At 55.8% G+C, this 19,664-nt stretch overlaps 1 protein-coding gene across 2 annotated transcripts; it reads right to left on the bottom strand.

Annotated features, from left to right (window-relative positions):
• Positions 1-9,240: 9,240 nt before the first annotated feature.
• DUSP9 (dual specificity phosphatase 9) lies at positions 9,241-18,494 on the bottom strand. Of its 2 annotated transcripts, none has more exons than XM_057538415.1 (4): positions 18,453-18,494; positions 12,660-13,067; positions 10,940-11,389; positions 9,241-10,695 (listed from the first exon to the last, which is right to left on the bottom strand). In XM_057538415.1, the coding sequence occupies exons 2-4, from the start codon at positions 13,030-13,032 to the stop codon at positions 10,370-10,372; spliced, it is 1,149 nt and encodes a 382-aa protein (XP_057394398.1). In that variant the 5' UTR covers positions 13,033-13,067; positions 18,453-18,494; the 3' UTR covers positions 9,241-10,369. The 2 variants fall into 2 exon arrangements, with proteins under 2 accessions (XP_057394398.1, XP_057394397.1); XM_057538414.1 differs by lacking the exon at positions 18,453-18,494 and adding an exon at positions 13,669-13,882.
• Positions 18,495-19,664: the final 1,170 nt, after the last annotated feature.

The raw sequence follows: 19,664 nt of genomic DNA, 5'->3' as shown, positions 1-19,664 counted from the left end.
TGAATTCCACCATTCTGTCTTCCAGGTCACTTATCCGTTCTTCTGCCTCAGTTATTCTGCTATTGATTCCTTCTAGTGTAGTTTTCATTTCAGTTATTGTATTGGTCATCTCTGTTTGTTTGTTCTTTAATTCTTCTAGGTCTTTGTTAATCATTTCTTGCATCTTCTCAATCTTTGCCTCCATTCTTATTCCGAGGTCCTGGATCATCTTCACTATCATTATTCTGAATTCTTTTTCTGGAAGGTTGCCTATCTCCACTTCATTTAGTTGTTTTTCTGGGGTTTTTTCTTGTTCCTTCATCTGGTACATAGCCCTCTGCCTTTTCATCTTCTCTGTCTTTCTGTAACTGTGGTTTTTGGACCACAGGCTGCAGGATTGTAGTTTTTCTTGCTTCTGTTGTCTGCCCTCTGGTGGTTGAGGCTATCTAAGAGGCTTGATGGGAGGCTCTGGTGGTGGGTAGAGCTGACTGTTGCTGTGGCGGTCAGAGCTCATTAAAACCTTAATCCACTTGACTGTTGATGGGTGGGGCTGGGTTCCCTCCCTGTTGCTGTGGCGGTCAGAGCTCAGTAAAACCTTAATCCACTTGACTGTTGATGGGTGGGGCTGGGTTCCCTCCCTGTTGGTTGTTTTGCCTGAGGCAACCCAACACTGGAGCCTACCCGTGCTCCTTGGTGGGGTTAATGGCAGACTCTGGGAGGGCTCACGCCAAGGAGAACTTCCCAGGACCTCTGCTGCCAGTGTCCTTATCCCCACGGTGAAACAGAGCCACCACTTGCCTCGGCAGGAGACCCCCCAACACCAGCAGGTACGTCTGGTTCAGTCTCCCCCAGGGTCACTGCTCCTTCCCCTGGGTCCCGATGCACACATTACTTTGTGTGTGCCCTCCAAGAGTGGGGTCTCTGTTTCCCCCAGTCCTGCCACAGTCCTGCAATCAATTCCCACTAGACTTCAAAGTCTGATTCTCTAGGAATTCCTCCTCCTGTTGCCGGACCCCCAGGTTGGGAAGCCTGACGTGGGGCTCAGAACCTTCACTCCAGTGGGTGGACTTCTGTGGTATAAGTGTTCGCCAGTCTGTGAGTCACCCACCCAGCAGTTATGGGATTTGATTTTACTCTGATTGCGCCCCTCCTACCGTCTCACTGTGGCTTCTCCTCTGTCCTTGGACATGGGGTATCCTCCTTGGTGAAGTCCAGGGTCTTCCTGTCAATGATTGTCCAGCAGCCAGTTGTGATTCTGGAGCTCTCGCAAGAGGGAGTGAGTGCACGTCCTTCTACTCTGCCATCTTGGTTAATCTCTGCCTTATGTATTTCTAAGTTAGGTTATTAAGTGCAGATGACTTTAGGATTGCTACGTATTTCGTAAGTTACACATTTGGTCAAAATGGAGCAACATGCATTAATACTAGTAATGCTTTTGCCTTATAGTCGACTTATACAGTGATAGTAGCATAGCAACTATATCTTTCTTTTGGTGAATACTTGCCTGGCATATCTTGTTCAATTCTTTTTCTCTCAAACTTAATTTTTTTTTTACTGAGATATAATTCACACGCCATAAACCTCACCCTTTAAAATGTACAATTTATTGTTGTTTTGGTACACAGATGTCCCTGACTTACAATGGTTTGACTTACGATTTTTTGACTTTTATGATGGTGCGAAAGCAATACGCATTCAGTAGAAACTGTGCTTCAGATTTTGGATTTTGATCTTTTTCCGGGTCAGCGATATGTGGTGCAGTCCTCTCTCGTGATGCTGGGCAGAGGCAACCATCCGAAGCTCCCACTCAGCCACTTGATCACGCGGGTAAACAATGGATACACTTATGACCATTCTATACCCAGACAGCCATTCTGTTTTTCACTTTCAGTACAGTATTCAAGTACATGACATATTCAACACTTTATTATAAAATAGGCTTTGTGTTAGATGATTTTGTCAAACTGTAGGCTAATATGACTGTTCTGAGCATGCTGAAGGTAGGCTAGGCTAAGCTACGATGTTTGGTAAGTTAAGTGTATTACATGCATTTTCGACTTAGGATATTTTCAACTTATGATGGGTTTAATGGCATGTAACCCCATCAGAAGTTGAGGAAGATCTGTGTTTACAGTTTACGTCATCACGATCTAATTACAGAATATTTTCATCACCCCAAAGGAAAACCCTGTACCCGTTAGTGGTAACTCCCCATCCGGCCCCCACCCCCCAGCCCCTGGCAACCACTAATCTACCTTCTGTCTCTGTGGACTTCCTTATTCTGCTATTTTACATAAATGGAATCACAATATGTGACTCTTTGTGTCTGGCTTATTTCATTAAGCATAATGAACGTTCATCCATGTTGTAGCATGTATCAGTACTTCATTTTATAGCTGAACAATGTTCCATTGTATGGATAGACCATGTTCTATCTATCCATGCATCCCTTGATGGACATTTGGGTTGTTACCACCTTTTGGCTATTGTGAATAATGCTGCTATGATCATTTCTGTGCAAGTGTTTGTGTGGACATACCTTTTCAGTTGCATTATTTGATAGAATTCACCAGTGAAGACTTCTGGGTTTGGATTTTCTTTGTGGGAAGATTTTCAATTACTAATTCAACTTATTTGCTTGTTATAAGTCTATTCAGATTTTCTATTTCTTTTAAAGTCAATTGTGGTCATTTTTGTCTTTCCAGGAGTTTGTCCATTTCATCTGAATTGTCTAATTTGTTGGCATAAACTTGTTCAAAACATTGCCTTATAACCCTTAACATTTTTATAGGTCAGTAGTAATGTCCCTCTTTTCATTCTTTTTTTAAAAAAATAAATTTATTTATTTATGGCTGTGTTGGGTCTTTGTTGCTGTGCGCGGGCTTCCTCTAGTTGTGGCAAGAGGAGGCTACTCTTCGTTGCGGTGCGCGGGCTTCTCTTGTTGTGGAGCATGTGCTCTAGGCTCACGGGCTTCAGTAGTTGTGGCACAGGGGCTCAGTAGTTGTGGCTTGCGGGCTCTAGAGTGCAGGTTCAGTAGTTGTGGTGCACGGGCTTAGTTGCTCTGCAGCATGTGGGATCTTCCCGGCCCAGGGCTCCAACCCGTGTCCCCTGCATTGGCAGGCGGATTCTTAACCATTGCACCACCAGGAAAGTCCCCTCATTTCATTCTTGATCTTGGTAATCTTTTGGTTTTTTTTTTTTTTGACTGTGCTGTGCAGCTTGCGGGGTCTTAGTTCCCTGACCAGGGATTGAACCCGGGCCCACGGCAGTGAAAGCACTGAGTCCTAACCACTGGACCGCCAGAGAATTAACAGGTAATCTTTTTTTCTTTCTTTCTTTTTTTTTTTTTTACAGTATTATTATTTTTAAATTTATTTATTTTATTTATTTCTATTTGGCTGCATTGGGTCTTCGTTGCTGCGCGCGGGCTTTCTCTAGGTGCGGCGAGTGGGGGCTACTCTTCGTTGTGGTGCGTGGGCTTCCCATTGCGGTGGCTTCTCTTGTTGCGGAGCATGGGCTCTAGGCGTGCAGGCTTCAGTAGTTGTGACATGCGGGCTCAGTAGTTGTGGCTTGTGGGCTCTAGAGCACAGGCTCAGTAGTTATAGCGCACGGGCTTAGTTGCTCCACGGCATGTGGGATCTTCCTGGACCAGGGCTCGAACCCGTGTCCCTTACATTGGCAGGCGGATTCTTTTTTTTTTTAAACTTTGGGTTTTTATTTGTTTACTTATTTATTTATTTATGGCTGTGTTGGGTCTTCGTTCCTGTGCGAGGGCTTTCTCTAGTTGCGGCAAGTGGGGGCCACTCTTCATCGCGGTGCGCGGGCCTCTCACTATCGCGGCCTCTCCTATTGTGGAGCACAGGCTCCAGACGCGCAGGCTCAGTAATTGTGGCGCACGGGCTTAGTTGCTCTGCAGCATGTGGGATCTTCCCAGACCAGGGCTCGAACCCGTGTCCCCTGCATTGGCAGGCAGACTCTCAACCACTGTGCCACCAGGGAAGCCCAAGGCAGGCGGATTCTTAATCACTGCAGAGCCACCAGGAAAGTCCCCTCTTTTCATTCTTGATCTTGGTAATTTTTTTTTTTTTTGGCCGTGTTGTGCAGCTTGTGGGGTCTTAATTCCCCTACAAGGGATTGAGCCCTGGCCCATGGCAGTGAAAGCACTGAGTCCTAACCACTGGACCGCTAGAGAAAAGAACAGGTAATCTTTTTTTCTTGATCAGTCTAAGTAAGATCAAATTTGCTGGTCTTTTCAAAGAACCAACTTTTCACTGATCTGTATTGTTTTCCTGTTTTCTATTTCATTCATTTCTGCACTAATCTTCCATCTGCTTGCTTTGCATTTAGTTTGCTTTTCTTTTTCTAGTTTATTAAGGTATATCATTTGGCCATTGATTTGAGACCTTTTCTTGTTGTTGTTGATATAGGCATTTAAAGATAAATTTCTCTTGTAAACAATATATAGTTAGCTGAATCTCGCTTTTTTGAATCTCTGATTTTTGATTGGGGTGTTTAGACCCTGCATATTTAATGTAGTGATTGATATGGTTGGATTTACATTTGCCATTTTGCTATTGGTTTCTCTATATTGCCTGTCTTTTCGTTCCTCTCTTCCTCCTTGACTGTCTTCTCTTGTGTTAAATATTTTTTAGTGTACCATTTTATTTCTGCTGCTGATTTTTTAACTATATATTTTTGAATTACAGTTGCATTACAGGGACCCCCCTGGTGGCCTAGTGGTAAAGAATCCTCCTTCCAATGCAGGGGACGTGGGTTCAATCTCTGGTTGGGGAGCTAAGATCCCACATGCCGTGGGGCAACTAAGCCCACACACCACAACTACTGAGCTCACACGCCTCAACAAGAGAGCCCACGTGCTGCAAACTACAGGGCCCATGTGCTCTGGAGCCCACGTGCCACAACTACAGAGCCCATGCGCCCTGGAGCCCATGCACCACAACTAGAGAGAGAAAACCCACAGGCCACAACTAGAGAGAAGCCCGAGCAGACTGTATGCTGTAATGAAAAGATCTCGCATGCCTCAACAAAGATCCTGTGTGCAGCAACTAAGACCTGATGCAGCCAAAAAAAAAAAATAAGGAAAATAAATAAATAAAATAAATATTTAAAAAACCCACAAGGAACAATTGCATTACAATATGGATCTTAACTAATCACAATCTACTTCATATTAATACTCATTTAATTTTTGGTAAAATGTAGAGACTTTGCTCCAGTATAGCTCCATTCCTTCCTTCCTCTTTTGTGCTATTAATGTCATGTATATTACATCTATATCTGTTATAATATAAACTCAACCGTACAGTGTTATAACTATTGCTTTATACAATCTTATGTCTTCTAAAGAAGTTAAGAGAAGAAATAAAGAAAAATATATTAAGAGAGACATTTTTATTAACCCAGATATTAATCATTTTTGCTGCTCTTCATTTCTTCTTGTGAATTCAAGTTACTAACTGGTGTCAGCCTGAAGGACTTCTTTTAGTATTTCTTGTAAAGAAGTATACTAGCAATGAATTCTCCTAGTCTTTGTTTATCTGGAAATATCTTTTTTAAACCTTCAGTTTTTTTAAAGGATAGTTTTGCTAGATATAGAATTTTTGATGGACAGTGTTTTTTTCTTTCAGCTCTTTGATTATGTCATTTCACTGTCTTTTGGCCTTCATTGTTTCTGATGTTAATTTTATTGTGGTTTTCTTCTACATGGGTCAATTTTCTCCTATTGCTTTCAAAATTTTCTATCTTTGGCTTTCAACAATTTGACTGTGAAGTGTCTATGACTAACTCTCTTTGTTTTTATCTTATTTGGGGTTCAGTGAACTTCTTGGACCTGATTAATGTTTCTCATAAAATTTTGGACATTTCTGTCATTGTTTCTTCTAATATTTATTCTGAGCCTTTCTGTCCTCTTCTTCAAAACCTCCCATTACACGTATTTTAGAATGTTTGATGTTGTGCCACAGGTCTCTGAAGCTCGATCACTTTTCTCTCTTTTCTCCAATTGGATAATTTATATTATTGATCTATCTTCAAGTTCAGTAATAATTTCTCATGACATCTTGAACCTACTCTTTAATACTTCTAGAGGAGTTTTCATTTCAGTTATTGTACTCTTTAAATCCATTGTTTCCCTTTAGTTATCGTTTCATAATTTCTGTATCCCTCTTGAGAATCTCTATTTGTTGATTCTTTGTTGTCCTACTTTCCTTTAACTCTTTAAAAAATATTTATTTATTTTCTTTATTTTTTTGGCTGCATCGGGTCTTAGTTGCGGCATGTGGGATCTTTGTTGAGGCATGCGGGATCTTTCACTGTGGCACGGGCTCTGCATTGTGGTGTGCGGGCTTCTCTCTAGTTGTGGCGTGCGGGTTTTCTCTCTCTAGTTGTGGCGCATGGGCTCCAGGGTGTGTGGGCTCTGTAGTTTGCGGCATGCGGGCTCTCTTGTTGAGGCGCACTAGCTCAGTAGTTGTGGCACGAGGGCTTAGTTCCCCTGTGGCATGTGGGATCTTAGTTCCCTGACCAGGGATCAAGCTCGTGTCCCCTGCATTGGAAGGCAGATTCTTTACCACTGGACCACCAGGGAAATCCCATTTTCCTTTAACTCTTTAAACATGGTTTCTGTTAGTACTTTGAACGTATTTATAATAAGCGCTTTGAAGTTTTCATCTGTTAATTCCAACATCTGGGAACACTCAGAGACAGTTTCTTTTCTTTCTTTCTTTTTTAAAAAAATATTTATTTATTTATATATTTGGCTGCGCCGGGTCTTAGTTGTGGCACGTGGGATCTTCGTTGCTACGTGCAGGATCTTCTTTGCAGCATGCAGGATCTTTAGTTGCAGCATGTGGGATCTAGTTCCCTGACCAGGGATTGAACCCGGGCCCCTTGTATTGGGAGCGTGGAGTCTTAGCCACTGGACCACCAAGGAAGTCCCCAGAGACAAACAGTTTCTATTGACTGTTTTCCCTACTGTGGGTCACACTTTGCTGTTTCTTTGCATGTCTTGTAATTTTTTTTGCTGAAACCTGAACATTTTATTTTATTTTATTTTTTATTTTTTTAAAAATCATTTCATAGTTTTTAAAAATTAATTAATGAATTAATTTAGTTTTGGCTGCGTTGGGTCTTTGTTGCTGTGCGCGGGCTTACTCTAGCTGTGGCGAGCGGGGGCTACTCTTCGTTGTGGTGTGCGGGCTTCTCATTGCGGTGGCTTCTCTTGTTGCAGAGGATGGGCTGTAGGTGCGGGGGCTTCAGTAGTTGTGGCTCGTGGACTCTAGAGCGCAAGCTCAGTAGCTGTGGCGCACGGGCTTAGTAGCTCTGCGGCCTGTGGGATTTTCCCAAACCAGGGCTCGAACCCGTGTCCCCTGTGTTGGCAGGTGGATTCTTAACCACTGCGCCACCAGGGAAGTCTGAAAATTGAACATTTTAGATAATATTTTTCATCAACTCTGGATTCTGATATTCCCTTTTCCCCTAGAAGTAGTTGTTTTGGCGTGTGTGTATGTGTGTGTGTGTGTGTGTGTGTGTGTGTGTAACTTGTTTGTTTCTTTGTTGTGTGACTTTTCTGGACTAAGTCTGTGAAATCTGTCCCCTCCCTGCCCCACAGTGGGCAGTCAGTGGTGTCTCCGCTGAGTTAAAAAAAAATAGTCCAGTTTAAAATTTAAGCCTGGTTTTCTAGGGGCTGCCCCTGTATCTGCCTAGCTTAGTGGCCGGACAACGATTGGACGGAAACCGTGCTCAAACATCTCAAGCCACTAAGGCTTGTGCGCTCCACTGATGGATCTGTGTGTGGGAAAGGCAGTTCTTTCAATGTTCAGGCTATTTTCGGGCCTTCCCAGGGTTTTTTTTCCACTGACCCTTTTGAGTCTCCTACATACATGTGCACAGCCTCAAGGTGGTCAGGAGAGCGTGGATGGCTTGGGACCTCTCCTTTCTCCAGCTAGGCAGGAATATGCTTGCCCCAGCGAACCATTTTCACAACCTGTCTAGTAGAACTGAGCTGTTGGCCCTTCCCTGTTGTCTGCCCCTGAGAAGTTACTTCAATTGACAATGCCCCTTGGTGTGGATATTGCCCACCACTCCAAATTGACTTAGCCACCTGCAAACCTAGGCAGAGAAGCTGCTGGCCTTCATGAGCTGCCCTGTCCTGGCAGAACCTCCACGCAGTGTAGTATCTTCAAATCTCTCTGGCTCCGACCCCTGTGTCCATTACCACATCTCATCTCACTCTCCCGCCTCTCTCTTTCCCTTATAAAGATGCATATGATGGCATTTAGGGCCCACCTGGAGAATCCAGGACTATTTCCCCATCTCGAGTATCCTCATTGTCTCTGACATTGGAGACTTTCTCTTATTTTCCCATGAGCTCAGCCATTCATTCAAACATGTTTTTAGACTTCATCCTACGTTTTAGAGGTTCTGGACCAGGAGGGTTGCTCTGGACACGTGGTCCACATTGCTCACAAAGCCTTCACTGCCTTCTCACACTGCGCTTGTTTCCACCCACCCTCCAGCTTCCTGTCACTTCCTGCCGTGTCTCCATCACCGGGAATCATGGCTTTAGAACGACCGCTCCGGCTACGGTGTGCAGAAGGCACTGGAGGCGGCCAGAGCTGAGGCTGGGAGGCCAGGAAGGAGCAAGTCCCTGCTGTCACTTCAGGTGGCCCAGTGGCCTCCGCAGGCTCTCCCTGCCCCCAAGCCAGGCCTTCGGAGGCCAAATTCCACGCTGTGTCAGCCAGAGGGACACATGCTTGGATGTGCAGTTTTCCTGTGTCCCTCGCCAGCTCGGGTCCTTCTGCAGCTCCATCTCCTCATACTGGGGCTTGGGTTGGACTCTGCGCTGAGTCTCAGGGCTCAGCTACCAACCCCCCATGGTCACTTCTGGGTCCCTGCTCCCCTCTCTGCCACACCGGATACCCGGCGTCATTTTCCGCTTCACAGGGTCCTAGTCCTGAGCCATGGGGCACAGAGTAGGAGCTCAATGGGTGCTGAGTGAATGGGCGGCTCAGCCAGAGGTTGGGCCGACAGGCAGTGTGGATGCCAGATGGGAAGTGACATGGGGGCGGGGTGGTGCGCGAGTCCCCGAGCAGCCCAGCACACCCCCTCCCCAGGTCTCCCTCCCTGCCTTCTCCCCCAAACTCTCCAAGGTGCTCAGGAAGCTGCTTCCCTCTGTTTAGGATCTTACAGAAACCATTTATTCGGGAACAGTTAAAGAAAGAACCGTGGTGTGGATTCCCAAGGGTGAGATGGCCCTGCTGCGGGGACTGCCGGCCCTGGGCCGGGTCCGTAAGCGGGCTGGTGTGTGTGTGAGTGTTGACACATAGACACACACACACGCACACACGCCGCCCATGAGGGGTATGTACTGCAATGAATGACCGTGTGTGTGTGCGGCTCGGCCCCTTCCCCGCCCCCCAAACCAACCACGGCTGTGTGGGACCCACAGCAGCAAAATCCAGGCCTTCTTCTTCCCCTCCCCCACCCCCAGCTCTTGCTTTGAGACCCCATCTCCTCCGGCGGCAGTTTGACCACCCTCAGTCACAAAGAGCCCCAGTGATCCTGTCAAGACATCTGGGGGAAGAGGAAAAAAAGCATCTTTTCAAATGTCAAGTGGATAAACAGTCAGGGCGCCAGATGTGTGGCCGGGAACCGCCCAGCGGCTCCCAGGCCGGCGCCCTCCCCTCTAGCGCTGCCCAGCAAGGAGCCAGCCAGAAAGGGGCTGTCCCTGCAGACGCTGGGTGGCGGCTGCGCCTCCAAGGCCATGTCCCCGGGGAGGCCCCCAGTCCCAGGAGGCCAAGCCCTCTGCGGAGGAGCAGGGGGTGACTACGCTGGTGGCGGCGGTGCACCCCTCCCCATAAGTAGCCATTTGGGAAGAGGGGTGGGACTGGGAGTCGGTCCCTGGGGCAAACGAGGTGGCCGGAACAGGCCCACGGCCCCCCTGAAAGGGGAAACCACAGGGGGCTCGGGGCCTGGCCGAGCGCACACGGCCTGGGTCCTGGGAACCGGCAGCCACCTGGAAGGGTCCCCGGGGATGGGAATCCCCACCCCCGCCCCCCGAAGGAAAAAGTAACAGTCGCAGAAGAGGCAGGTTCTGGAGCGGGGTTCCGCCCACAAGCAGCGCGGGTCAGGCCGGCGGCCCCAGGCCCGGCCCATAGGCACGTTTAATAGGATTCCCATGGATGTTTCAAGTGGGTAGGACAGGTCTGTCCCCACCGCCACCCCGGAGGGGCTCCCGGCTCCTGCCTCGTCCCACAGCTCCACATGAGGTATTGTGCTCTCCCTCGCCCCCCCAGGCCGAGCCCCCTCCCGCCTCTTCCCCAGCACGCGGGTGGCTGGGCTGGGCGCACCCGCTGGGGGGTGGCCCGGGGCCCTATGTGGCGTCCAGCTCAAAGACGCCATCGCTGGTCGGCGTGGTGAAGAAGGAGGGCGGGTCAGAGGCGGCCGACTCCTGCCCGCCGCTGCCCCCATCCCGGGCGCGCCGCTCCTCCAGCCGCAGGCTGCGCTCAAAGTCCAGCAGCTGCCCCATGAAGTTGAAATTGGGCGAGATGTTGGACTTCTTCCGCTTGACCAGGTCGTAGGCGTCGTTGAGCGAGAGGTGGAGCTTCTGCATGAGGTAGGCCACGGTGACGGTGACGGAGCGGCTGACGCCCGCCAGGCAGTGAACGAGCACCCCGCAGTTCTGGGACAAGGCCTCATCTAGGTAGGGGCAGAGGGGGCCCGCGTGAGGTGCGGGTGGTGGCCTTCCGGGGGGTCCTCCGAGCTGGGGAGCTGCCCCAGCGCTGCCCGGCCCCCGCAGGGCCGTCCCGGCTCGGCTCGGGGGCTCTGGGGAGGCAGCTGAGCCTGGAGGAGGAGCCCAGGTGAGGGAGAGGGAAGACGTGGGAGAGGCCAGCAGCCAGGCCCGGGGGTGGGGAGGGAGGGGGGGAGTGCAGAGTGGACTCACCGATGAACGCGATGGCCTCCGGAAAGAACTGGGACAAGTTCTGGCTCCAGTGGTCCGAGATGGGGATCTGCTTGTAGTGAAAGTCGCCGTTCTTCTCGAAGAGGTTAGGCAGGTTTGGGGTGACATTGAGGATGTAGCGGATGCCCAGCTTGGCCAAGCTCTCCACGTTGGCCGAATCCCGGGCACTGCCCAGGTAGAGGTTGGGCAGGATCTGGACGGGGAAGGACGGCAGCAGCCCCGCTGGGGGGGGCGTGGCACCGTCCGAATCCAGGCCACAGCTCATGGAGTCACGGTCGGGCTCGGATTCCGCGTCGGAGCAGTCGGAGCCCAGGCACAGGCCGCCCAGCCCCACCACTGGGCTGGGCACCGGGGCTGTGCTTGGGCCCCCACGGCTGTCAAGGCTGGTCTCACATAGGTGAGGGCACTCGGCCTGGAATCTGCTGAAGCCACCTGGGAGGGGACAAGGGGAGGATCCCATTGATCTGGCCTCCTGGGTAGCCGAGTGCCCTGGCTGGGGATAGGGACCCCGACCCTGGACAATCCCGATGCTTGAGGGGGCCGGCAGATGTCTCCAAAGGGAACTCGAAAGCCAGCAGTCTGACCTATACTGGCCTCCCGTGTGGCGTGCTCAGCACTGGTGGCTGCTCCTCCGGACGGCACGTGCCCGCTGCAGCTGCAAGACGCCAGGCTGGGGCAGAGCCACCCAAAGAGGATCTTACATCCCCCAGGGCCAAGCCAAGGCAGGCATGAGGGCTCAACAGAGTTTAGACGTATTGCCAGCCTTGGGGAGGACAGCGGCCATCAGTTAAAGGAGAGGAAAGGTTCAGATGTGAGTTCTCTGCCTGGGTGTCTCCCGATCCAGGTCGACCAGGAGCACCCCGAGGTCAGGGGCCAGGTCACAGCCATGTCTGTGCTCTCTTCAGGGATGAGGTGGACCCCAAGAGGCAGAGAGCCTGGGAGAGAGTGCAGCATTCCACCTGGATGGTCCCAAAGTCCCAAGAAGTGAACATCTCCATCTACAAACAGCTACTATTTCCCTGGGGATGGGGGTGGGGGCCTGGAAATTTGACATTTTATGTATTTCTATGTCCCTGTACATTCAGAATGGAGCAAGGGACGACAGGCCAATGACCCTCCTGGATGGGGAGGTGGGGACAGCTGGCTCTGTAGGTTCATGGGAATCTCGTCCCTACCCTGGATCTCTGGGGGTGTTTGGCTTGGCAAGGAGCCAACATGCCTGTATCAGCCCATCTCCCCTCCACCCCCAAGCCCTGCCATGACCATGGCAGGCGGGGGAGGGGGGGAGGTCTCTGCCTCCTCCTGCCTTCACTGCTTCTCTCCCTCTCTCTTCCCCTCCCCCTTCCAGACCCTTTGCTGAGCGGGATTTGTCCTCTTGTGGCTGAGCAGCTGGGGGAGGGGGTGATATGATGGGATGGGGGCTGGGAGCCCGAACTGGGTGTTCCATTCTTGAGCATCCAGGGAGCCAGGTCAGGGCAGATTCTCCCCATTTTCCAGACTCAGAAACTGGGGCTCCCAAGAGTGAAGGACTTCCCCAAGGTCATGCTCAGGGGAGGGGAATCTCACCTCCACTTTAGACAAAATGAGGCCGGGCTTGCCCAAGGTCAAATGAATCATGAGTGTCCTCAGAAGGTGGGGCCCGGCCCTCCCTGGGCTGGGGTCCTCCCCAGGCTGCTGCCCGCGGGCCACCACCCGCACCTACCCTGTAGGTAGTAGGCCAGGTAGCCTTCCTCCCGCAGCTTCTGGAGCAGGGTGCCCAGCACCGACTCGGCCTCCCACTCCTCGGCCTCGGCCTCGGCCTCCCCGCGCCGGTGCCGGCCCCCGCCCTGGTCGTACAGGAGCACCGGGGCGGGCGGGGGCGGCTGCAGCGGCGGCCCAGGCAGGAGCGCGCGCACCGACAGGCTCCCCCGCCGCAGGCGGCGCAGCAGCAGCGCGGGCAGGGCCACGCTCAGCGCCCCGCCGATGCGCGCCGACTCGTACAGCTCGCGGCTGCGGCAGTCCAGGAGCAGCAGCCGCGGCCGCGGGGGCGACAGCTCCCGGCGCAGCCACAGGCACGAGCGGCCCAGACCCTCCATGGGCTCGCGGCTCCTGGCACGTCGGGCCCCGAGAGCTGCAGAGAGAGGGAAGGCGCGCGACGTGAGCCCGCGTCCTTCGCGCCCGGCCGCCAACGGGCGCGGGTCCGGGGGCCAAGCGGGAAGCCAGGCCCGGGTCCTGAAGGCGGGCGCCGAGGGTCCCGCAGGGACGCCCCTCTACTGCCTGATTCTCTTCTCATACCCCTCCTACAGTAAGGATGTGCAGAAAGGCGCCCCCTGCGCCCCAAGAAAAACGCCCCTGGCAGCCACTCGGCGTTGCTTCCCGTCCCGGGAAGGGAAGTGTGAGAGGTCCCCCAGAACAGGAAGGCTGGGCGTCCAGCGGCCCCTTCGAGAGCCGCCGCGGGTCCCTTCCTGGCCCCTCCTGGGGGCCCAAGGCCGCGGCCATCTCCCCCCACACCCCGTTTCTGCGTCTCTCTCACTCTGCCTGCCCGCAGTCACTCCCCACGTTCGAGCTTCCGACTTGGGGGGCGTGTGCGCGTGAGAGGGGGTCCAGGCCGAGATCGCCCCCGTGGCCAGGCGGGCCCGGGTAATAGAGGTGGTGCCGAGGTGCTGGACCTCGGCCGGCCGGACCTCTCAGAGCTGCCCTCCTCCCCCCGTAGAAAACAAAAGGAGAGAAACCTGGAGCGTGATCCCGCGGCGAGCGGCCGCGCGCGGACGTCCCAGCCACGGCCACCGCGGGACGAGGGGCGCCGTCCGCGGGCAGGGAGTCCCCGAGCCCGGCCACCGGGAAGAGGGCGGGGCAGCGGGGCAGGCGCGCACGTGGAGGCCGAGTCCACTGCCGCCCGGGCACCGGCCGCTTCCTGGCAGTGGGACCCAGCTTCCACCTTGGAAGCTGCTGCCTTTGGACGTGGAGTTGCCGTTTGGAGGGGCGGGGCGGCGGGGGCGGGCTCAGGGGGGCCAGCGAGCCAACGGGTGCCCTCGAAAGCAGTTGAGTGGGCCCTGCAAGTGGCGCGCTGAGCCGGGGCTTCCACCGAAGCGGGACTGGGCCAGGGCAGAGGCCAAGGGCAGGTCAGGGGCCCAGCAGGGGACCAGCTGCAGCTCCCCTGGCCGGCGCCAGTCAGGCCCCTGGAGGCAGGGGGAGGGGTGGGGACAAGAGCCCAGTGGCCCTGCCCCAGAGGCTGCCTCCAGCCCTACTCATTTGGGGTGACCATCGCGTCCCCTGACTGGACTTCAGCGGCCCCATCTATATGACAGGCTCCTGATAGGCACCGCCTTGGGCTACCATGGGATGCTGGTGAAATCACAGAGGGGAGGGGGAAGCGGGACCAGAAACCCGCTGCTGCCTTCTGGCCAGAACTCTGCCCAAGGCTAGCTGGAGGGCTGGGCAGGCAGAGGGCAGCTTCTGGGCACCACAATGGCTTCCTTCGTACAGGGCAGGCCAAAGGCCCCAGGAGCCCTGTGCTCTCAGCCCTGAAGCGGGGTGCTCTGCTCTTACCACGTTATTGATCCTGGGAGTCACCCCTGGCTCCTTGTTTTGTCAAGAGCCAAGTCATTTCCACTTAAATGTCTCTCACATCTGGACATTCCCCTCCGCCCCCTGCACCGGCCTGGGTCACCATCATAGCTTCCAAAGGCCTCTCCCTACCTCCAGGCCTGTCTGCCTCAACCCCCCTCAGCCCTGCCCTGCAGCAAAGGCCCACAGTGGCCTCCATACCTTCCATGGACACAGGATGGTGAACAGGCAGGACACACCGGGCCCCTGCTTGCACGGCACTCCCAGGCCTGCAGGACAGGTCAGTAATAAACCGAGGGACCGAACAAGATAATACCAGGTGTGATAAGTGCTGAGACAATGAAATGATGTGGGGGAGGTTTCTGAAAAGTCTGGTCTGTGTCCCTTCTCTGCTTAAAGCCCATCTAAAGCAAATAGCAGAGTTGAAGGAAAATGTACAGCAGATAAGATAAAGCTCATACAGCTTCATCAAAAGGTTAAGACTCCTATAGATAAATGGGCAAGGAACCAGAAAAGACTGCATGAAGGAGGAAATGCAATCGGTCCAAGGCGTTTGGGGGAAGGTTCAACCTCAGGCATGGAAGGAAAGCAAATTAAAAAAACAAGGTATCAACGACAGAAAACAAGGTAACACTTCCCACCTGTCACATTAGTAAAATGTTCTCAAAATGAGAGCTCCCAGTGCTGGCAAGGGTGCTGTGAAACTGGCTTGCTGCTCTATTGCTGGTTGCTAGAGGGTTCTCTGTTGGTATGGCCCTTTTGGAAATTAACTTGGTAATATGCATCCAAAGCTGGGAAGAACACCACACCCTCTGGCCGCTTTTGGGAATCTACCCCAAGGAGCTAAGTAAAAGAAGGCAGAGCTGTAACTAAGGAGTGAAGGGTGCAAAGCCACCGGAGGGCCACTGTTTAGGACGGTTCAGTCCAGTGTGACTGCCAAAGACTCCTCTCACGGACCACAAAGTAAGATGAGAAAACTTGGGAGGTAATGCTGGGGAGAGGGCAGCTTACAGAGAGCCAGTTTGCCTCGAAGGGGCCTCCAGTTGCCCCCTTCCTCCCTCCCTCCTTCTCTCCCTCCCTTCCGGGCCCAGTGGGCCGCCAGCCTGGGGCATGTCTAGGTCTCTGGGCTGAGTCCCACCACATGCATCCAGGGGCCTCAGGCAGCTGGGCTGGGTCCCCTTGCCCCTAGTCCCGGCCTCCTCCTCTGCAGCCTGTCCTGATTCTGTTCCTTCTTCAGCCCCCCCCGCCCCCCCCCCCACCAAGGTTTCTGTCTCCCTCCTCTGTGCTCCAGGGCTCAGTTCCCCGACGTTGCCAGCTGGGCCGGAGTGGATCGGGGGGCATTTCCTTTCCCTCACTTCCTAGCTCCCAGAGACAGAGGTTGGCTGCCACCTGCCCATGGGCCCCAAGCCTGGGGGCTCCCTCCAGGCTTGCCGCAGCTGTGCGCAGGAGCCTGGGGTGGGCAGGGGTTGAAGGCACCAAGGGGTTCTGCAATGTGCCAGCCTGGGGTGTCTGGCTTGGCAGAGTTGTGGGCAGTGGGGATGGCAGCACCCGACAGGGAGGTGGAGAGATACGTGTCCCCACCCGCCCTGTCATGAGGGCTCAGTGTAGTTGGAGAGACGGTCGCCAACCCCGCTGGAGGTAGGAGCTCCTGAGGTGCCTAGGCCTGCTTTCTGGAGAGGGCTCCCTGGGGGAGGTGACCGGAGCCGGGCTGGGAAGCTGAGGATGAGAAGGGAGGCAACTTCTGCAAGGGTGAGGGGAGAGGAAGCTAGGCTCCAAGAAACCCTAACCCCAGCCCCCGGGCTGGGGTTCTGCGGGGCCTGCGCCTCGCAACGCCCGAGGAGGGGCTCCCCTGCGCCTCGCTCCGGACCCCTGCCGGCCAGCCCTCCCGCCGGGAGAGAGCGCTCAGGAGGGGGATTCAATCTCGAAAGTGAGCGCTCGCTGCCCGGCGCCAGCAGCGCCCGCTGCGCCAGCAGCAGGACAGACTGGAACCTGTTGCCACCTCCGCACTGCAGGGCTGAGCGCAGCCAAGCCCCCCTCCCCCGACCCTCGCCCGGCCCGCCCGCCCTCGGGCCCCCGCAGCGCCGGCCCCGCCCCGCACCCGCTCCCCGGGAGCGCCGGGGCCTCGGCAGGCCCCCTCCGGCGGGCGGAGCCAGGCCGCGCGCTTCCCGTAGGGTGGACGCTGCGCCCGCCGCCCCAGCTCCCGCCGGGCGCCCCCGGCCCCCGCCCGGCCCAGCCAGTGCCCCTCGGAGGCCGCGGAAACGCTGCTGCCCGTAGGCCTCGCGCGCGCCGCGTGCGCCTTCTGGTCCCTGGAGCCTCCCGAGAGCGGCGCCCCGCCTCCCCCTCCATCCACACCCCCCCACCCCGCCTCCCCGAAACACACGGTTCCCGCCGGGCCGAGTGGCAGAATTTCGGCTGTCGCGGCCGGGTCACATGGCCAGGAGCAGAACTCCCAGCGACAGCGTTCCTGCCAAATCCACTGTCTTTTCCACCAAATCCACTTTCCACTGGGGATGGCTTTCTGCTTTTCCCGGTCGGTCTCCTCGCGGGACTGGGAGTTCCTCCAAGGCAGGAGCGGGTGTGTGCCCGGCCCCAAGCTGGCCCCAGCCCCCAGTGAAGGGCCTGGCACGCGGCGCTCACGGAAGAAATGCTCGTTAACAAAAGAAGGCATGAATGAATGAAACCAATTGTTGCGTGAGGGAGCCCAGGAGGGGACCGCTCCTGCTTTTTTCCTCAGCGGGTCACACACTCGTCCCCACCAGACACGCACAAGCACACGTGCGCACACGGCCCTCCCCCCACCGCACAGGCAGACGGGCACACGCGGCACTCCGACTCCTGCCCCCAGGAAACCCACCTACTACGTGCGTGCCAGCAACTGGGGGCCCTTTGGTTCCAGCTGGGCCGCCTCCATTTCAGTGCCTGCCTCTCCCTTCCTCTTCCCCGCCCCCCTCCCCCCCATCTAAGTACGGTACCTTGCACCCCAAGTGCCTTCCTTATCTCTTAGGGAAGAGGCCAAGCCAGTCGCTGGGGAGCCTCAAGGTCTGTTTAGGGAGGCACCTGGGGGGGGGTCTCAGGATGGTGAGCCGCTGCTGCGAAGGCGAGCCAGAGGCGCCTGGCAGAGATGCCACCAAATGCTGCAGCCTCTAGAGCCCGCGTGCCAGGTGTTGGGGGGTGGTGGTGGGAGGGACTCGGGATGTGCTGGGGGATGTTGAGGGCTATTTGCGATGGGGGCGGGGCAGGGTGCTGGAGAGCATGAATCCAGCAGGTGTGCATACATGTCGGGGTGTATGGGAGTGCGTGCCGGGGATGCTAGAGGTGTGTGCCTGGGGAGCGGGCCTGCCTTCGGGGAGTGGGGAGGGTCGGCCTCTGAGGTGGGGGTGAGTGTTGGGGTTTGTTCAGGGCTGGGCGGATTGCAGTGTCTCTGGGCTGGAACGTGGGTGGGGTGTCTGTAATGAGCATATGGGGAGTTGGAGATGGTGGGGCACGGTGAGGAGAGCTATGTTAGTGCAGACATCGCAGGGATGTGTTTGGCGTGTGTGCGTGTGTGTGTGTGAACGCGCGCGCGCGCTCGCGCGCCTGGGTGTGTACTGAGGCGTGGCAGCGTCTGGGATGGGTGCTGGTCTGAGTTGGGGACAGTAGTGGATGGTGACTTAGCGGCTGCTGGTGTGTGCACTGCAGGGACCTGGGTCCGCGGTGCATGGTTTGTGCACGCGCGTGTGTCAGGGGGTGTGCGTGGCCATGGACACGGGAGGTGCACGGGCGGGATGCGGGGGGTGTGCGGTGGTAGCACTGAGTGGGTCTCCCAGGGGCGCGTGCGTTGGCTCTGTGGGGTGCGCTCTGGCAAGACTTTGGGGGTGCAGGGTGGAGGAGCGCACGTCGGGGGGCGGCCAGGCAGGGTGGGGGTGGGGTGGGTGCCCGGGCGCCGCGTGCTCCGCTCACCTCCGCTCACCTCCGTTCCGCTCGGCTTCCTGCGCCGGCTCCGCGCGTCGCGGCCGGGAAGTTTCCGAAGCCCGGGCGGCGGGAAGCGCCACAGCCTCTGCCGCCGAGCGCCACCGGAGCCTCGGGCGGCGGCCTCGCTTGGAGCCGAGGGGCCGCCGCCGCCGCCGCCGCCGCCGCTGCGGAGGGAAACTCCAAATCCCGCCTCCGCCGCCGCCTCCTCCTCTCCCGTTGCCGTCTTCTCCGCCCCCTGCCCAGGAGGGGCAATGTCGCCGGCGGCGCGCAGGGAGGGAGCAGGGAGGGGCCGCGGCCTGCCCGGCGTCTCCCTCCACCTCCCCCGTCCGCCTTCCTCCCACCTGCAAGCCTCTGCCCGCTCTGCCCAATGTGGCCCCTCTCCGGGATGTCCCCTGCAGCCCCCGGCCCCCAACGGCCCCGCTGCCTGGGATCTCTGAGCTTGGGGCAACGGAGTAGGGTGGGGGGCCCTGACCTAGGTAGGGCCTGGGCTGGGAGACGGTTGCACAGAAGAGTCTCTGCTGGCACCCCTGCTACCCTCAAGAGAAGCGAAGGGACCCATCGAGGACCAGGCACAGCTTGGCCCCCAGAGCCACCTCCTGCCGCCACAGGGGATAGGGCATAAGGTCCAGCTGACGGCACTGCAAGTGCCCCCAACCACCGGTCCCCCTGGCACTATCTTCTCCCTTTTTCATGTATCGGATTCTGGCTAATGGTCATAGCATTTGGGCTTCGGTGCCTGGAAGGGGTGGAGCCAGGACACTGGGGGTGGGGCTGGGAGGGGGTGCTGTCGCCAGGCCCGGTTTGCTTTCCTCTAGACCCAAGGCCACCAGGACCTCATTTGGTCCTTATAGCAGTCTGGGAGTCAGAGGAGACCGTTCCCATGCTATAAGTAGGGAAACCGAGGCCGTGGTTTCCTGGCGATCACACAGTAGTGCAGGGACAGGGCCCGAGCGGGCCCAAGGCCGGGAGAACATGGAGGAGAAGGCAGGCAGAGCCGGGATGCCAGCCGCCCCTCAGATGAGGGGCAGCCGAGGGAGGCCAGGCTGCCTGGCTAGTGTCTGCAGCAGCCGTGGATTCCCCTGAGTCAGCACCCCTGGAAAAGGGGGGAGAGGGGCCGCTTTGTTTCCTAACCCGTACATTTGGGGAAAGGGGCAGACCTCAGGAGCTCCAAGCGCCCTCCTAAGCTTTGCTGCAGTTTCTCTCCAGGTTG

This window comes from Balaenoptera acutorostrata, chromosome X, assembly GCF_949987535.1.
Source record: "Balaenoptera acutorostrata chromosome X, mBalAcu1.1, whole genome shotgun sequence".
NCBI lineage: Eukaryota > Metazoa > Chordata > Mammalia > Artiodactyla > Balaenopteridae > Balaenoptera > Balaenoptera acutorostrata.
This window is presented reverse-complemented; position numbering and strand designations above follow the sequence as displayed.